The following is an 18,814-nucleotide window of genomic DNA, read 5'->3' as shown; positions in this document are numbered from 1 at the left end:
TTAGAGATAGGTCGCACGCTATCCACTTCGTTTATTTCATTTAGAAATAAACTTAGCTAGAAATGCAAATTAACTAAGATTCAAATTTGGATTTCGGGTACCAACCATTAAGTCTGTTGCCATTTTGTTCTAGGAAGTTACGTGCCAGGCTGGGCTATTTTTATTTAATTTAGTATTTTGATTAGAAAATTTAAAATTTATAAAAATAACTATAAAATAATAATTTTTTAAATTTTCTTAAAAATATTATAAACATTTTTATTATTATTATTTCTTAAAAATTAAGCTTTTGGTCCAATGGACCAAAGGATTTTGGTCCATTGGACCAAGAAGCATCCCTCCCAAGGTCTGAAGGTCTGCCACTGCAGACCTTGGGAGGAGAGCTCTTAGGTAGAAGGGCTTGGCCCTTCTCCCCAAGAGATTGGACCCCAAGGCCCAAGGCATTTCCTTGGGCCTCGGATTTCGGCCCGAACTGGTCGTGCCGTGCCGGGCCATCGGGCCCAGGAGGGAGCGGCCCAGAACGGCCTGAGAACTCGAGCCGGGTTGGGCCGTGTTACAGCCCGACCCGCAGCCATGCCGGGCCGGGCGGCCCACGTGCCGGGGCCGCCCGGCCCGTTTGACACTCCTACCTGGGAATTTTTTTTTTAACTCCCAAATTGTTAACATTTAAAAGTTAAATGTTCCACTTTAAAATGAAAATATTCTAATGTAAGTAAAATCCATAATAGCATCTGGATGAGCTCATCAAAATATCTTGGTATAAGTGATTCGTCGCGATTCACAATTCACGCCTAGTCGTAAGGTGAAGTGTTACTTGCTGAAACAATCTTATTTGTTTTTCTTTTTTAAAAGGTACTCGCATTAGATTTATTTATTTGCCAATAACTTTTCCTTGTTGTAGAATCGAAATCTATAAATTGGAGCATTTATTCTTGGGTCCCAAAAATGTGCTTATGATTTTTGCTACAGTAGACACGCCTAAATTATAGCAAGTTATTAGCGGCCCTGAACCGGCGGTCAATTAAACCGGCAAAATAACAAGGTCGGTTCTCACCGACCGAATTTGGACCGGCCTGGCCCACCAAATACCTCCTCCTCTTACAATCCATTCCTATCGTCTATACTCGTTCTCCTATTTACCCCGTCCTCCTCGCGCTTGGGGCTACGAAGGTTAAGGTTTCTTCCTCGGCGATCCCCCGAGTCCCCTCCGCAACGAAAGGTATTATCATCTCTCGTCATTCCCCATTCGAATCTCCTAATTCGTGCCCTAACTCCGTTTTCTCTTGCTTCGGAGCTCGAGCGATTACGTCTCCTCGTGGTTGGATAGCGTAATTTGATCGTATTTGAGAACTACCCAGTTGGTAGGGTTTGATTCGTTGTGTTTCACTCTGGTAATTTTACAAGAGATGATTTGTTTCGTTTGGGATTCGGATTCCTGTCACCCAATTTTGGTTATTTGTGTTGTCGAATACAAATAAAATTTTATTTATTTCGGATTTGTTGTTGTTATTTGACCGTATCTGCTCGTGTAAAAATTTTCTCAGGGTAGGTAGTATCTGATGCCAGGTTGATTTGTGATTTGTATTAATCGTCACTTTCTATTGATTTTGTTTTAATTACGGTTAATTTGGTCAAATTTTAGGTCAATCCAAAGGTATTTGGAGATATAACGATGCGAAAAACTCATGATTGTTAGCAAACTGTGTTACTTAATCTTACTGTGCTGGTGAAAATTCCCTTCTAAGGTTTGTAACAATCTGTGTCTCGGATATAAGTGTGTTGAAAGGTTTTAGCGTTATCAGTTCCTAAGTTTTAGTATGGATACTGTTTCCATCTAAAAATACTTGTGATGGATCTGTTAAGGCAGTTATTCTATCTTAGACGGTTCTGGATGTAGTCATTTTTTTGTTGATTATATTGATTAGATGTTGGTTCTGCATCTGGTCATCCTCGTTACTTATTTAGCATATTCCAGATTGAAACACGTATGAGATGTTCAATATACCAATTCCTATGTTGCTTCAAGAGAACATGTGGCAAAGACCTTGTTACATAAGAAGTTGCTTTTCCTTTTTAATTATTAGTTTTGATGATCCAGCATGGCTGGGAAATTAAGCCAGTTGAGCAAGAAACTATATATTGCTAGCTGCAGGCATATGCACGCATGGCTATATGTAATGTCCATCTCACCCGTTTACATAATTACTTTGAATTTAGAAAGGTTATATGGTTATGTAATGCATAATTTGGAAATTAATAGAAGAACAGTATGAAAAACAAAAATCTCAATCTTCTTTGAGGAAGTAGGGAATTCTATGAATTGATGTTTTACCTTAAACAAAAATCTCCAGCATGTTGAATCAAGAAATTTAACTTCTTTATTTTGGCTGCACTTCGAAAGCATGTTGTCAATGTTTTTTGGCGTACTTACAGAAATGCTAGTGTTCGTTTAGCAGATTTATCCAAACAAGGAGCTTCAGCATGATGTCTTTATCAGCTGCGACCATCCCTTCACTTGCAATCACATCAAAAAACTCCTCAGGTAGGCCATTATTTTGTTTGTAGTAAATTATAGCTTTTACATTATGCCATTCAAAACTGCCCTTTGATAACCCTCCTATATCATTCGCTACATCATCATACTTTCCATTGAAATGTTGATATTCTTAGTGTATACTACTCGGGCTAGCTCTGAAAAACAAATATTCAGCACCTTAGATACCTGTTATTTCAACCTTTGTTGTCCCTTTATAATTCTCATCTTCGAATCATTTCATTTTTTCTAATGTTACACTATGTTTTGACTATTGCAAAAATAATTTTGAATTTGGGAGTGATTCATGTATACTGCCTTTCAAGATTCATGTAAAGCACTTATGCAGGTAAATGAGTTAATATTGACAACGTTGGAAGTGAGACTAATTACATAACTTTTATCTGAAGATGTAAAGCAAATTGATGTTTTGATGACATCGCTATATCACCATTCTAGGCATTGATGATATTCTTGCGTCTTTTGGGCACTTTGCACAAAATAGTTATGCTGTTCTCTTATTAGTTATTGTGATCATATCCTATGTTTAATTTTTACAGGGGAGAAGAAAATTTTGAGCGGTCAGAGGGTTCAGCGGGTTCAGCTTACCAAGTCTGGTCTAGCAATACCCTGCACAAAATGTCAGCCATTTCCAAAAAGACAAGTTAGTCTTCGAGCGACAAGTTTACGTGCCAATGCAATGATATGCACTGCAGTAATGGTATGTTTCCTTAACTAAGTTTACAAGTAAAGAAGGCATTTAAAATGTATAATAAATAATATGTTCCTGAACTAAGCTTACAAGTTAAAGAAGGCAAGTAAAATGCATAATACATGCTTGGTGAACTGAAACTTTTAGATACAGGAACATGAAGCTTTATGATTAGTAGAATTTCTTTATCTTTGATTGGAAGGTTTGTACTTAATTGACTTGAAACTTTGTTTGTGTGAGCAAAGAATTGCTTGTTTCACAAGTCATAGGAAAAAGAATAAATAGGAAGAAAATAATGAACTTCTTTTAATTTCAATAACTTTTGTTTCTGGACATTTGTTTCAGAAGTCGTAGGAAAAAGAATAAAGTATAGTTTACATGTTGTTAAGAATCAATACAATGATCACATTTCCCTCAAAAAAACCTGACGAAGCCTTTTTTCCTATCATTGGACTTTGGAAAATCAGAAGGCTTAGCTTTTAAAAACAGTGTGAGTCCTCAATGAAACAATGTGGGTTTCTTAACTCACTAAAAGGCAAGTTTTCTCGATTTGCTATTCACTTTTTTGTTGCGCTGAAATTGTTCGTCTACTTTAATTTACAACTCAAACTAATTACCAGTTTCTTATTAGTATTAAATAATTTTGGTAGTAATTTGTTTTATTGTTGGTTTGTGCGGCAGAACGCCAGATGTGCAGCAGAGCAGACGCAGACTGTTACTCGCCAATCATCAACAATTACAATCGCCCCAATCCAAGGTAATTATATATATATATATAAATCACCCAAAAGGATGATATTGGCAAAAAAATAAAAAAGAAAGGGTAGATACAATAATAGGTCTTTATACTTTCCATATTGGAACTCAAATCCCTGAATTTTTTTTAAAAAAAACTTAAACATTATAGTCCTTGCACTTTCCTACATTTTGCTATTGCAGCCCTCGTTCCATTTGTCATCCATCATATGTTCAGCTGGATGCTTTATGTGTTATCGCCGAATGTAGAATGGTTGATTTACACCTATATGACGATAAATTGAGAGGAGAAATCCTTTTTCTTGAAAAGAAATGAATGGCCAATGTGTTGTACGTGGCTCATGATCAGAGCACATGCATCAACTGCGTACGTTGGATGGAATATGGAGCTAGGGACACTACATAGGGTACTTCATGGTCTAAATATTTTAGCACCGATTTTGCTTTGTGGTGAAAGTGCAGGGACGATCTTTTATTCCACCTATAGTTTCTTAGGAAAGAAATAATATTGTTAACAGGACTGTTGAACTTGTTAATGGATTGTATTCCACCTATAGTTTCTTAGGAAAGAAATAATATTGTTAACAGGACTGTTGAACTTGTTAATGGATATCAGGGAAGGAGAAGTCGCCGGAGCTCGACGATGGGGGTTCAGGATTCCCGCCTCGTGATGATGATGATGGTGGAGGGGGCGGTGGTGGGGGCGGAGGTTATCCCTGGTCCGGAGGCTTCTTCTTCTTTGGCTTTCTTGCATTCCTCGGCCTCCTAAAGGATCAAGAGAGTGAGGGACCCTACAGGGATAGCCGCGGAAGAAGATGATCGATGATCCCTTCGGAAAATGAACGTATTCGTATGGAGAGTCTAGTGAAGCGTAGTGTGAACTTGCATATGCATCAGCTTTTCTTACCGTCTATTATCAAATACATGAAGATTGTCATGCTTTGATCTCTTAAATAACTTCGGTTTAAGAAGATTACATTGGACGCTCAAATGAATGGACCAACACTGGAACGAATTGGTGGAGATGGTTTGTTGTTTTAAATTTTTTTTTTCTTATTGTGGCCATTATTATTTATGTTAAAAGCCCAGAATGAGTGAGACATTAGTGCATGTGATAATGCTCCACTTGAGCAATCTCTTCCTTATTAAAACTCTCTAGGGAGGAAAAGAATTACAATAATTAGTGTTACAACAAAAATCCCCTCTAAATATACAAACAAGAACTCCAAAAACTCCCTTCTCACGTGCCCCGTATCTCGTCCCAGAACCTGTCGATCGTCTCGAGCACCCTCTTCCGCCTGCAAACTGCCCTCGCCACCATTTCCCATGTCGCTCCCTGCGGCCCCAAAAACTTCCCCAACATCACACCGACGACGTCCGCCGCGGCGCCGACCCTCCCCCTTTTACACAGCCTCACCACCAGCCCATCCAAAAACTCCCTCCCTTTTTCCTCCTCCACCCCCACCTCCCTCCAGAATATATTGCACGTTATTGGATCCGGGTCGCAGCCGCGGTCCAGCATCCGACCCAACAAGTCCACGGCTCCAGTGAGGTCGCCCCCCTTGAGCAGCCCGTCAAACAGCGTGTTGTAAGTCACCACGTCGGGCTCCACGTCCCCTCGGGCCAACATGTCGTGGAACAATCTGAGCCCTCCGTCCACCGCCCCGGCCTCGCAGAGCCCTTTGATCATGGCGCTGTAGGCGACCACGTCCGGCGCGCAGCCCCTGCTCAGCATGTGCTTCCACACCATCATGCCGTCCTTCAGCTTCCCCGACTCGCACAGGCCGTCGATCAGGATGCTGTAGCTGATCGCGTTGGGCTCGCACCGGGCGTCCACCATCTGCCGCCACGTGGCGAGCGCCCGTTGGCCGTCCCCGGCCTTGAAGTAACCCCTCACCATGGAGCTGTAGGTGACCACGTTCGGGGTGCAGTTCTCCGCGGTCATGTCGGCGAACGCCGCCTCCGCCGCGTCCATGCGCCCGTGCCGCGCGAGCCCGTCGATGAGCGCAGAGAAGAGCACCGTGTTGGGCCTCACGCCTTTGCCTATCATCGCCTCCCACAGGGCCACCGCTCGGTCGGGATCGTCGGATCGGAAGAGGCCGGATATGAGAGCGGAGTAGACGAACTCGTTGGGCTCGAGGCCGCTGGACTCCATCTGGTCGAGGACGCGGAGGGCGTCGAGGGGGCGGCCGAGGGCGGCGAGGCCGTGGGCGAGGGCGCCGTAGGTGGCGGCGCTGGGGGAGAGCCCGTCGACGTCGACCATGCGGCGTAGCACGGCGGCGGCGGCGGCGGCGCGGCCGCGGAGGAGGAGGCCGTGGATGAGGGTATTGTAGGTGGCGAGGGAGGGGGGGCAGCCCTTGAGGAGCATGAAGCGGAGGAGCTTGGCGGCGGCGCGGAGGTCGCCGGAGCGGAGGAGGGCGCCGAGGATGGGGTTGAATGCGGCGGCGGCGGGGGGCGGGGCGCCGGCGCCGCCGCAGTCGAGGAGCATCTCGTGGAGGAGGGCGGAGGCGTCGGGGACGCGGCCGGCGGAGGCGAGGGCGGAGATGACGGTGGAGTAGGAGTAGGCGTCGGGGCGGAGGCCGCGGCGGGGGAGCTCGCGGTGGAGGATGTCGAGGGCGGTGTCGAGGGCGCGCGGGGAGCGCGAGGATCGGGCGAGGGACTTGAGGAGGAGGTTGAAGGAGAGGAGCGTGGGGGCGACGGAGCCGGGGAAGCGGCGGAGGGCGGAGGAGAAGAAGGGGAGGGCGAGGGAGGGGGGCAGCGGGGAGGATGGGTGGAGGAGGGCGGAGAGGGCGGAGTTGAGGGAGAGGGCGGAGGGGGCGCAGCGGAAGGAAGGGAGCATGGAGTAGAAGAGGCGGAGGGCCGCGAGGGGCAGGGCGGAGCGGCCCAGCGCCGAGATGAGCGGGGGGAACACCGCCTCCGGGAAGGCCCGGGGGTCGCCGCGCATGCGTCGGAGCAGGCTGCGGAGGGCGCCCAGGTCCGGAGGATCCGCCGCCGAGATGGACCGCGCCAGGGCCACGTACGTCGCGTCCCCCTGCGTGTACCCACCCTGCCGCTGCGGCCGCCGGAAGAGCTCGTCCGTCTCCGACGCCGACGCCGGGGGCGGTGGAGAGGGAGAGGGATCGAGGGAGGAGGCGTCGGCGGCGGAGGAGAGTGGTGGCGGATGAGGAAGGAGGGATTGGGCGGGGCATGGCGACGGATTATTGGGGTTTACTAGGTTTATTAGGGTTTTGGAGGGATTCGGGAGACGAAGGCGGGGAAGGAGAAGCATTGTTGGGCAGAGATTGCGGCAGGGTTCGCGCTGGAGAGTAGATGGAAATGGCGAGCTCTAGCGAGCTCGCTCCTCTCTCTCTACTGGGCTAGGCTGGGCCGGGTTCACTTCGAGCTCGGCCCACAAAATTGTGCTGCTCTCAGATTCGGGCAGATGATAGTGATAACGCCATGAAGAAAAATAATATGATCATTGGCGGTGGACTTCGATGTCAAATTTAAAGGGCCTGCCTCAACCTTTCGGCCCAATTAACAGGCCGGACACATTAAACTGGCGGTGGACTTCGAGCGAACACTTTACTGTCAAATCACTCTACTCGTTTCTTACTGATTCTTGAAGAAGAGATCCGATGAGCCTGTCCATTTGGAAATTGAAATTTTCTTTTAAAATTAAAGTATTCACTTGGCTAGTGCTATGCAACAGAATCCTCACTGCCGACAGACTTCGTAATCGGGGAAGGGCAGAGGAGCAAGTTTGTGTCCTCTGCGCCAATGATACGGAAACCTGTGATCATCTCTTCTGCAACTGTGTGTACGTCAAATACCTCCTTCTCTGCACTGAGGGCGCGGAAGTTCTTCCCCACACCCCAGATAAGGCACGGATACTTTGGGAAAAGATTCTCACCCTTGTAGACGCTAAGAAGAGATTAAAGAGACTATCCTTACTATCAGCTACATGGGGGATAGTCTGGACCGAGCAAAACAACTTTATTTTCCAAGAGAGAAACAACTTTATTTTCCAAGAGAGAAGTCTCAATCCTTCACACTCGCTGGCTCGTGTGCAAAATTATTTAGGCCACTAGAGTATATCCTACTAAGCATTGTCTGACTAGATTTTTTTTTCTCACTACTCGATTATTGTTTTGTTCTATTTCTTTTCTTCCCCTTTCTCTTTCCCTTTTTCTATTTCCTTTTCTTTTGTTTGGCCATTTCAACTCTCTTTTTTATGAAGCCCAGCTGCTTCCACCTTGTAAGTTTAATTCATTCTACTTAATGAATGAAGCAGGTAGCTAGCTTAGCTAGCTCATTCTCAAAAAATGAAAAAAAAAAGATCATTGGTTCACGGGTGACGTGGTGGACCGGATTTAGGAGAATCTCTCTCTCGCTCTCTCTCCACTGTCGGGTTTCTTCTACGCTTCCCCTCCGAATATCGAAGGGCCGGAAAAGCCTCTTTCCCCTCATAAATAAGAGGAAGAGGCAATCCTTATTCCCTCTCCTCCTTCACAATTAAGCTCTTTATTACAGCTTCTCGATTCCTCAATTCCTTTCTTTTTGAGGTAATAGTTTTTTCTTCTTTTTTTTGGCTCTTTGTTGGGCTAATTTAACTATTCTTTTTTTGGTACTTTTTAGTTTAGCTGATGCATATGGTAAAATTGTTTGTTTGGCCTTCGAAAGGAAAATTTCCGAGTCGGATTTGATGCGGAGTTTGGCTTTTTACGTGTTTTTATATTTGTTTTGCTCTTTTCCAAGATAGATTCCGAGTTAGAATTAGCTACTGGATGTGCCAGATCTTGAGGTGTTCCATTAGGAATTGGATAACGGGCTTTTAGAAGTCCATAATTTCCTTATTGGTAATCTTTCTTTGTTGGTTTTGCAGTGTGAATTCGATTGCAATGGAAGGCATAATTGTGCGGAGAGTGATTCCCTCAGACAACAGCTGCCTCTTCAATGCTGTTGGGTAATGCTTGAGAATTGCTTTTTTTCCCAAAATTTTCTAAAAATGTTTAAGCTTTGCTGAGTAATTAACTCTCATTCCTTTTTTTTTCTTTAATTCACTATTATTGTTTTATTGCAGATATGTTATGGAGCACAACAAGAGCAAGTCTCAGGAATTAAGACAGGTTTTCATCACTTCTAAGCAATTTAAGTTGTGCACAGCTCTATTCTTGTTTCTTTCGTGCAGATCTGGGGCTTTCCTGTTAGTTTAACGGTTAAGTATTGAGGAGAAACATATGTCCGGAACTAAGTTGAACATATAGTCTTATACATAAGCCTAGATCGATGGCATCTGGTGCTTCGGTTTTTAGCGCGTGGACCCTGTTGTTATATTTAAAGCTAGGTTCCGTCTCTAGATTAAATCGTGTTATTATGTGTCTTTCTGTTTGTGGTACAGATATACTAATTTATGATCTTGAGAGACAACCATCCCTTAAGATGGCGGGCTGGGCTCAACTCCTACCTGCACATTAAGCTGAAAACAATACACTACCATACAGCACATCCCTATATGAAACACCAACAAAAACAATTAATAGCTTGTTATGGTAAAAGTGATGGAGTAAATGTGTGTGTATATACATAAACACTATTAGCAGCTTGTTATGGAGAGAATCTCATTGTCCATTGGAATGATGAAAAGAATCTCTTTGTTGCTCAATACATAGTTCCCATTCATGTAAAAATTGACCCAGAATCATGTTCTGGCGCTTTTATTTAGACTTTTCATGCACGAACCACATTTTTCTTTTTTTTGAGGAAAGACACGAACGACATTTATAATTGGCTTATACTACAAGGATCTTCAATGGCCACTACATGAGGCCAACTTTGTGGTAATACAGTTGAATCCAGAGGTAAGAGCGTCAAGTAGCTTCTCTTGATGTACGCTTTGTCGCATGCGGCCCCACTAACATGAATTAATATCTGAATTCCCTGTGGGGTCACAATTTTGGCTGCATGCTATCAGGTCACTGAGGATAAATATCCTGTTGTTGTGTGCTTTTTTAGATTCTCTCTTCATAATTTGAAGTAAATATTGAGTACTAATGTCCCAGTGCTAATATATTACTGACAGAGTTTATATTTTATTGATATGCTATACATTTAACATCTTGACATGCTATGCAGAAAGCTGAAAGAGTTTACATTTTGTTGCAGTTAGCTTCTTTTGATTATAGTGTCGTAAACCCGGTTAATTCTGGAACTATTTTATACGACTTACCTTTATGCTGCCAAGCCATCAGTATTTTTCTATTTTCCTTTTCAGTTTGAAGCGTTATCACCTCGATTAACTATTTTCTTTTCTCGAAGGTTATAGCTGCAACAGTTTTAAGTGATCCTGTTAAATATAATGAAGCATTTCTTGGGAAGCCAAATGAAGAGTATTGTGATTGGATTTTGAATCCTGAAAAGTGGGGAGGTGAGCGTGCTTAATCTTTCTTTAAATATACAAAGATACAGAGTAGAGATAGTTTACATCTATGTGGCTCTTCAAATGTCTAATATCCGAATTTTCAGCTCTTTAATCTATGCAGCAATTTGCAGGTGAGTTGGATTATCTGATATTAACAAATCTAGTGTTTCTTTTCATCTGGGAAACTTTTTTTATTTTTTGGATCGATCATTAATAGAGTTGGGGAAACTTTACACTTCTTAATGAACAGCAATTTTTATTTTTTATTTTTTTGGTAAGCTGTGGTAATATTCTGATATCAGTTGCAATAAAATTTGGTTAAAAGAGTATGTGGAATGGCCTGTACATGCTTATATAATTGTAACTGTTGCTGTGCAAGGATGAATATATGCACTAAGTAATGATGTTTTACTGTAAACTCCTTAAGACAGATTTCAGTCAAACTGTCCTGTTCAAAGAAAAGAAAAAGGGAGTCACTCTTTCAACAAGGAAATAGATGGCAACTGAGAACAATAGGTCTGTCATTAACTTGCAAAGAAAGATGCTGGATTAACAAAGTGAAATATCAGCAAAAATTGCAATATTATTTTCAAGCATTAAGACACTATCTTATTCATATATGTCTGGGGTAAATTATTTTTTTGGTCCTCGAACTATGAGATGCATGGCATTTTGGTCTTCAAACTTTAATCTGTAGCAATTTTTGGCTCAAATTGGCGTATTGCCGATGTGAAAGTAATGTAATCATTGCTGCGTCATCAATCATACCACCGTCACATCATTTTTACATTGGCGATATGTCGGTGTTTGATTGACTAAATGGGGTTGCAGTACTTGATTGCAACAATTTAGATAGTACGATTTAGAAATTGCTACAAATTAAAATTTGAGGACCAAAGTATCACGCGCCTCATAATTTGAGGGACAAAAGTGTAATTTAGCCTATATATCTGCATCTGTAACTTTGTAGCATTTTAGGAGACGTTATACACCTGATAATTGATAAACATCTGTTTGGTGATTTTCCTGTGTCACTCTGTGGCATCTTGTTTCTTTCTTTAGTTTCCCTCACACCCATTAATGGTTATATGCCTATTGTTTTCTCCTGGAAAGTAATCTTTTTTCTATTTTATCCTGTAGGTGCTATTGAACTTTCAATTTTGTCAGAATACTACAGACGCGAAATCGCAGCCTATGACATTCAAACTTCCCGCTGTGATTTGTATGGTCAAGTTAGTCCATGCCACAATTTTGTATTTCACTTGTTGAAAGCTGCTCCTTTTAGATGCCTAATTTGTTGATTTCCTGACAAATCTTGAAACAGGAGAAGAAATATGATGAGAGGGTCATGCTTATTTATGATGGACTACATTACGATGCTTTAGCTGTACGTCTTTGTATTTTATCGTTATTATGTTAGGTAAAAATGGACTGATCATACCTGAACTATAGCAAATTTTGAGATGGGTCCCTCAACTTTAGAATCTGGATTTTACTACCTATTCAGTTCTTTTGATTTTAGAAAATTCTGTTGAGTTTGTCCAAACTCAACTGTTTCAATCAAGAAAGATATGGAACACTTTGACAAATAACAAAATATTCAGTCAAAAGAGCAGGCACCATCAACTTTTAGTAAGGAGCTAGCTAATCAATCATACTGAAAGCTTAGATAATATAGTTAAAAAATTTTATTGTTTAGGTAGCATGCAAAGATGTGTTATTATTCTGGTAAGGTCTTTGCATTTTTATTATACTAATTAAATATTTAAGACTATTAATTGCAGTGTTTTTTCTATGTAATAAATCTGTGACAAATTACTCAGATGTCTCCATTTGAAGGCGCACCTGAAGAATTCGACCAGACCATCTTTCCTGTGGACCATAATCGTTCAATTGGCCCTGCCGAAGGCCTTGCTCTCAATCTAGTTAGGGATGCCCAGAGGTACGGATCTCTTTTCATTTAAAGTTAAAAGAAATTGTCAACAGTGATGAATATATCCTAACTTGAGCTTATTCATGAGGAAGATTCTATCCTCAGTGCTTTGTAATTTAGAATGCTTAAGAAGTCAAGCGCGATTAATTAATGACCTTTAGTTTCCTGTTATGTCTTTCCAGGAAGAGGAGCTACACCGACACTGCAAACTTCACCTTGCGCTGCGGTGTATGCCAAATGGGCGTGATAGGTCAAAAGGTACACAATTTATTCACAGAGCCTTTAGAAATCTAAAAACATTCTTAAACCCTCTTTATTGCTTGTGTTTGTTTTAATTTTTCTTTGTTGGACATGCAGGAAGCAGTTGAACATGCACAAGCTACCGGTCATGTTAATTTTCAGGAATATAGATAGATGCAGAAGCTTGTTGTTGTGACTTATTACAAAACATTTATTTCTAATTGGATTTGATTAAACATAGACATAAGTTTCAACTCATTTGATGAGACATTTAATATTCCTCATGATTTGGGCTTTGTTACAGACATTTGGAGAGTTTTTTTTCTTTTTTCTTTTTTAGTTTACTGAAATAGGTTTGACTATAAACAAGTTACTCAGGTATTCAATGATGGCATAAACTATGTCCATTTTCTTGGAATGTCTAATGTACAATATGTATATATGTGTTTCTATTCATAAAATTGCCATTGTTTTGTGAATCTAAATCATGTTGCATTTAGAAAATTTAGAACGAATTTGGACAAAATTGTCAAGTTTATGCTGTCGAAATGAATGAACTAAAGCACTATTTCTTTGCCTTTTCCTCTCTTTTGTCACCCTTTTTATTTGGGTAAAAAAGCTTTTCATACCGCAGCAAGCGCTTTCAAAGATTTTTTTCGGATTTTTCCCAATATATTTTTTCCCTTTTTCTTCTCTAATGAATCTGTCGTTTCCAATTGTAGTTGTATTTCCAGTTTTCTAAACTTGCCATAATTTTGCCCCACCAAGCATTCATTCCATTTGTCTCTAGTTCTAGCAGAGAGTAAAATCTTTTTCATTAGAAGTTCTAAATTGCTTTTGCGGTACACATACTTTAATGTCTTACACAACACAAGTTTGAGACTAATTTTGGCCAACTGATTAGGTGCTACTTCTTATTTTCCAGTTTTAGACCAAACAGGCATGTAAAATAGTTAATCAACTGTAATACAATGAATCGAATATATTAACCATCATGGCATCGCTGCATTCAGATTCCCAAACGCATAATTCAGTCTAGGAAGAATTAACGCACAACCTATCTCTTTTTCTTACCGAAAAGCTTATGCAAGTTATACAGTAAATTCCAAAATAACGGAAACCATACTCAGATAACATGGTTAATAAGTTGACAAAGCTAAAACTCTTACTAAGAAAGTATAAAAACATTCTTCAATGTTACACAATGTGGAAGCTGCATACATGGTCCGGCTACATTCTGATAAGGATTCTACCAATAGACAGGAGAATATAAGCATCAATGTAAAGAGTAAGTTACCAGGAGCAACAGATAATGAAAGCCAACGAGGCAAATTGCGTCTTTAAATTCCTCAGCCACCACACTGCAGACTGAATTGTGCGCTTTGATTGCATAGTGTGCTTTCACAATTTTTATTTTTCTCTTGATTCTCAAATTTGGTCTATAAAGATCAAATCTCGTTATGAAGTTCGATTTCTAGGCTCTGAGAAATGTTTATCACGCTAAATTTTTTGCTTGAGTACATGGCGCAGCTGAATCTTCTGGCTCTCCATCCTCGCCTCAAGAAGTTTGGCCTTCAAGCTGTGCTTCTGGGCTCCTCGCGGCCACTCGATACATCCTTTGATTCCTCGAGAGAAATGTTGGCTCACTGAATCAGGAGGATTCCAATGCCCTATGCTTCGCGGACTCCGACCTACTTCATCTATCCCTCCTTCAGGAGAACATATCCCGTTCGAGATCCCCCCATTAGAAGGCCTTCCATTTGTTATCTCAACAGAATTTCTCTTGCAATGGTCACCATTATTTGAGTACGATGATCTCCACAGCCTAGATATAGAAATATCTTTTTTCCTTGACTTTTTCATATTCGTACAACAATTTTCACCAATCTCAGTATTTAGCTTGCTATCTTTCTGATTCTCCTCCCAATCATCCACGCTTAAGGAAGCATTACTTTCTTCGCAAAACTTATTAACAGATGGTTCACTCCCTCCAGGTGAAGTACTTGAGCCCTGCTCCTCTTCGTGACTAATTGTTTCCCAGCTACTACCATCATCAATCTCGCTCTTGTTATGCACTAGTTTACTTCCAAACAACTTCCCAGAATTTTCCAGAAACAAATCGGTCTCGGGGCTTGCTACTTCATGAATTTCTGATTCACGAAGTGCTGAACTAGACCCATAGCATGGTTCAATCTCTTTCTCGTACTCTTCTTGTTCTTCTTCTTCTCTTGGATGGAGCTCCTCAAATACAGAGAGTATATCCTCGGATTCAGGAGGCGGCTCATAAGTGAACTCTTCAATCTCTTCAACCTTAACCGAATCAATTGCATCCTTCAAATGATCTGCTTTTTTTACTACAGCATCTTTCTTATCTTTCCATCCATATTCTCTAAGAAAAGCCTCTATTTCTTGTTGAAGTTTAATTAACTGAGAATACTTACACTCAAGAGTCAACTTTGCATCGATAAGCTTCATCTGAACTCTCTCCTCCCGCCATACCTCAGCCATTTGTAACATCCTTCTTTCCTCATCAACTTCCTCTCTAATCTTCGCAGTCTCCCTCTTAAGAATTTCTACCTCAACTTTATCTTCCTCTATCTCCTTCGCCAGCTCATCACAAACCTCTTCAATCAGCTCGCGCGCCTTTCTTTCTTTGTCATAGTCTTGAAGAAGCCTCTTTGCAGATAATTTGGCCTCACTAAGTTCATTAATCAGCTTAGAGTTGATGATCTCGAGCCGATGCCTGTTCTTTCTCTCTCTACTAAGGTCTCCCTTCATGCCATCTATTATAGCTCGGACTTTTTCATGCTCTCTGCTCCGCCAAGCTGCTTTCTCCTCTGAGAGCTTCTTTAGGAATTGGTCAAGCTTCTTCTTAGCCGACTGCCGCTCAAGCTCGAGCCCATTTACCCGAGCACGAGCCTGTTGAAGTTCAAGTTGTAGAGTAGAAATAAAGCTTTTAGATTCGTGATCTTCTAGAAGATTCAGTTTGCAAGCTAATTGGTAAGCATTATCTAATGGCTTTACTGTTAAGCTATCAGGGTCCCATTTAGTTGCCTTCTCCATTGCAGAGGCTGGTAAGGGAGTGGAAGCTTTGAGCTGCATCTGATAAACCAAATGGATCAAAGAGTTTTAGACAACAAAAATTAGGGAACGGACTCTAGGAACTTTAATAAAAATTCGATTAATTACAACTCGTCCTCAAAATTTGACACGAATTTAATCTCGTCCTCAATTTCAATTCTAACAATTTAGTCCCAGAAGTAAGAACCCAATCTCAATTTTCATCCTCATATTTTCAATATGATCCACGATGTATGATCTCTATTTCAATCATCTCTTAAGTTACCCCTTGACTTCATATTTGTGCTCGAAGTTCCGATTTTAACAAAGGAACATCTGATAATGGTGCTAAGGTGGCACTTTTTCTATGGAATATCACCATAGGGACTGAGTTGTTATGCCAAACAAACTTCAGAGACTAAATTGCAACAATTGAAACTAAGGGAATAATGTAAAATCGCGGTCAGAGTTCAAGAATCAAATCCCGAATTATTTAAAAGATAAAAGTTACCTTGTGAAAGTCGCCATTCTTTGGATCTAGAACTGAAATGGGGCTCGAAATCTCATTTTTCAAGCTATAGTGAAAGGCTGTGTTATTGGGTTTATGAAGAAGTTGGATTTGGAGATGCCCAGCAGCAGGCTGCAGAGAATAAGATCAAGTAATAACAAATTAACTTTGATGAACAATAATAGCTAGTTTGGTGTCATTATTGAAGGACAAAGAAAACAATAATGCTCAGTAGGGGAAATGGGTCTTATATCTCAGCTTCCTAATCGAGGTTCGAATTTAGATATGCTTATCTGAATCCAGATCCATAACCATACTCCTCCATATACTTATCTGGATTCAGATGTATTGTATATGAAACTATCGATCCGTAAACCTGTTGCATTTTGGATCTCATAACAAACAATACATTAGCTGAACTATACATTGAGAAATGCCACAAACTGGAGACTTGAGTTATCGTACATTCTACTGAAAATTAAGGAAAATGTTGAAGGCAAATGGTGCATCCTAAAAGAAAATTCCATATGCTTAGCTTCCATGAGATATATTGAGCCAAAATCCAAAAAGTACTAGAGAAATTTTAATCGTGCACTCCATTTGATCCATACATGAATGAGGCATTAAAAAAGTAGCAAAATCCTGGTTTGGCTTACACATTTGCCAAAGATCTCTGAGAAGTTATTTTCTACTGTACTTTGATGCAACCCAGAAATATACCTCAAAAAAATTGATTTTTAACACCGCTATGCAGTGAAAGGACAATTTTGCACTATAGCGAGCTCTTTGACATCAAAAAAGAAACCCTAGAAAGCTATAGATTTCAAAAGAGGGGGAAAAAAAAATCTAGTGAGAGAAATATACACCTCAATACCCAACCGAACCCCCTCATCTCCGCCACCGGCGCCATCGGCACTACCGACCACCACCTCCGGAGGCCGCAGATGCCAAATGGCAGCGGCGAGCTTCCTCGCTGAAACCCTAGGCGCCGCCTCTCCGGNACCCAACCGAACCCCCTCATCTCCGCCACCGGCGCCATCGGCACTACCGACCACCACCTCCGGAGGCCGCAGATGCCAAATGGCAGCGGCGAGCTTCCTCGCTGAAACCCTAGGCGCCGCCTCTCCGACGGCCGGCTCCTCCGCCCGCCGAAGGGGGCGGCGGCGGTGGAGGCGCCGGGGAGCGCGGGGTTCCGGATGCGGCGGCGGCGGAGGAGTTGGGGGTTACGAGAGGGGAGGAGATCGGAGTCGAGGGGTCGGGGTGATGCTAGGGTTTTGGGCGAGGGAAGAGGTGGGGGGCGGCTTCGGGAGAAGGAGCTCGTCGTCTCCATCTATTGTCTTCTACGGCTGCGCCCTAACGGCATTGGAGAGGCTAGAGAGAGAGAGAGAGAGAGAGAGAGAGAGAGAGAGAGACGTTGGAGAGGAGAGGGGAACTGCGGAGGGAGAGCGGAGTAGCAGTAGCTATTGAGATTGGTGCGTGGGTGGGCCAGGGGAGGGAGCTTTCGAAAATGTTTGCCAAATAAACAGTAAAATACGAATTTACTAATTTCACCCCTGGGACATTTGGAGAGGCCATGCACGGGTCAGGAGAGTAAAATAGAAAATTAAATATATAGAGAAAGAAGACAAGTAATATAGTGCAAAGCGAGATTATTGCATGCTTTCGGTGCACAACAGAGTATAAATATACACCTCTTCATCCCGACTCAGAATCAGTATTCAATATATTAAATATTACCACTGTCCCTAGAGCGAATGGCAAAAAAATTGGTGGTTGGTATCTGAAGTTTTAAGTTTGAATTTTAGATGATTCATTTTTTCAGCTAAATTTATTTTTAACTAAAATAAACGAAATGTATATTATATTGAATATTGATTCAGAAAGTCTCTACATGCTTAAAAAATGTAAATTTTGAATATTTATTTCTTGCGAATTAAAAAAATAAAATAATGTACTTTTTTTCCTCCAAAAGAAAACACTTTTTTTATGTTGTAGATATAATGTATTAGATTTTTGATATTAAAACACTTGTCCACGAGTTTCGTAGATATACCAGGTGTAGGCGATGAATCGCTGATGCAAATTGTCTCCATTAGCCAGGTTGGCGCTTGCGTTGAGCCGAGAAACAGAAAAACGCATTTACAATAATACCCCTTCGGTAGCTCTTCAAATACATGGGGGCATTTTCGGAACAAAAAAGTTGATGCTTCACAACAGCTATGACGCGCTCACGCACACGAAACAGTGTGGGGACGGCGCAGGGGACGTCCCTTCGTATACGTGTCGCATTAGGATTCGTCGTTAGTTCTGTCTCCTGTGATATGATGGACACCGCTCGTCGAAAAGCATCGGGGGGCGGGAAAAGGTATCCGAGGACGTCGCACGAGGGAGATGGTTTGAGGTGAGCTCTCCATCCGCCACGTCAGCACGTCAACAGCCGCTGCACCACAAAAATTGGGCCTAAATAGTGTGGTGGAGGCCCAAGGACAACATGTATATGGGCCGAAAAAAGCCCACTCCCGATGTATGAGTGGAGTGATCCAATAAATAATCATAATGTAACTATCTAATTTTTTTAACATATTTGATTTAAACTTTTTCAAATATTTTTTTTAGGGTAGATTATGAATATGCTACTTATCTTAACAGTTAGACTATTGATTTACAGGGCT

General features: G+C 41.8%; 4 protein-coding genes across 5 annotated transcripts; 2 read left to right on the top strand and 2 right to left on the bottom strand.

The window, feature by feature from the left end:
- LOC109720248 lies at window positions 1,090-5,026 on the top strand. 2 transcript variants are annotated; one of them, XM_020247229.1, is made up of 6 exons: window positions 1,129-1,219; window positions 1,295-1,391; window positions 2,457-2,542; window positions 3,094-3,254; window positions 3,927-4,002; window positions 4,618-5,026. In XM_020247229.1, the coding sequence occupies exons 3-6, from the start codon at window positions 2,482-2,484 to the stop codon at window positions 4,818-4,820; spliced, it is 501 nt and encodes a 166-aa protein (XP_020102818.1). In that variant the 5' UTR covers window positions 1,129-1,219; window positions 1,295-1,391; window positions 2,457-2,481; the 3' UTR covers window positions 4,821-5,026. The 2 variants fall into 2 exon arrangements, with proteins under 2 accessions (XP_020102817.1, XP_020102818.1); XM_020247228.1 differs by lacking the exon at window positions 1,295-1,391 and having other exon boundaries at window positions 1,090-1,219.
- Window positions 5,112-7,269, bottom strand: LOC109719963 (pentatricopeptide repeat-containing protein At4g20090-like). The gene has a single exon (XM_020246821.1). It carries the CDS (start codon window positions 7,267-7,269, stop codon window positions 5,242-5,244), a length of 2,028 nt encoding a protein of 675 aa, XP_020102410.1. The 3' UTR covers window positions 5,112-5,241.
- LOC109720247 (ubiquitin thioesterase OTU1) lies at window positions 8,373-12,992 on the top strand. The gene is made up of 9 exons (XM_020247227.1): window positions 8,373-8,545; window positions 8,866-8,946; window positions 9,064-9,109; window positions 10,299-10,407; window positions 11,542-11,633; window positions 11,726-11,788; window positions 12,225-12,343; window positions 12,517-12,592; window positions 12,692-12,992. The coding sequence occupies exons 2-9, from the start codon at window positions 8,882-8,884 to the stop codon at window positions 12,746-12,748; spliced, it is 627 nt and encodes a 208-aa protein (XP_020102816.1). The 5' UTR covers window positions 8,373-8,545; window positions 8,866-8,881; the 3' UTR covers window positions 12,749-12,992.
- Window positions 13,711-17,472, bottom strand: LOC109719961. Its single transcript, XM_020246818.1, has 4 exons — window positions 17,252-17,472; window positions 17,009-17,186; window positions 16,146-16,274; window positions 13,711-15,676 (listed from the first exon to the last, which is right to left on the bottom strand). Exons 1-4 carry the CDS (start codon window positions 17,470-17,472, stop codon window positions 14,075-14,077), a joined length of 2,130 nt encoding a protein of 709 aa, XP_020102407.1. The 3' UTR covers window positions 13,711-14,074.

Source organism: Ananas comosus, linkage group 14, assembly GCF_001540865.1.
Source record: "Ananas comosus cultivar F153 linkage group 14, ASM154086v1, whole genome shotgun sequence".
Classification (NCBI taxonomy): Eukaryota; Viridiplantae; Streptophyta; class Magnoliopsida; order Poales; family Bromeliaceae; genus Ananas; species Ananas comosus.
The sequence above is the reverse complement of the archived record's forward strand: the minus strand, read 5'-3'. Positions and strand labels throughout refer to the sequence as shown.

Excerpts from the sequence above, each read along its gene's own strand:
- LOC109720248 (XM_020247228.1), top strand. The coding sequence starts at position 2,482 with ATGATGTCTTTATCAGCTGCGACCATCCCTTCACTTGCAATCACATCA. Across the intron at positions 2,543-3,093 it reads CACATCAAAAAACTCCTCAG|GGGAGAAGAAAATTTTGAGC; the intron begins GTAGGCCATTAT and ends TAATTTTTACAG. Across the intron at positions 3,255-3,926 it reads TGATATGCACTGCAGTAATG|AACGCCAGATGTGCAGCAGA; the intron begins GTATGTTTCCTT and ends TTTGTGCGGCAG.
- LOC109719963 (XM_020246821.1), bottom strand. The coding sequence starts at position 7,269 with ATGCTTCTCCTTCCCCGCCTTCGTCTCCCGAATCCCTCCAAAACCCTA.
- LOC109720247 (XM_020247227.1), top strand. The coding sequence starts at position 8,882 with ATGGAAGGCATAATTGTGCGGAGAGTGATTCCCTCAGACAACAGCTGC. Across the intron at positions 11,634-11,725 it reads GCTGTGATTTGTATGGTCAA|GAGAAGAAATATGATGAGAG; the intron begins GTTAGTCCATGC and ends ATCTTGAAACAG. Across the intron at positions 12,344-12,516 it reads CTAGTTAGGGATGCCCAGAG|GAAGAGGAGCTACACCGACA; the intron begins GTACGGATCTCT and ends ATGTCTTTCCAG.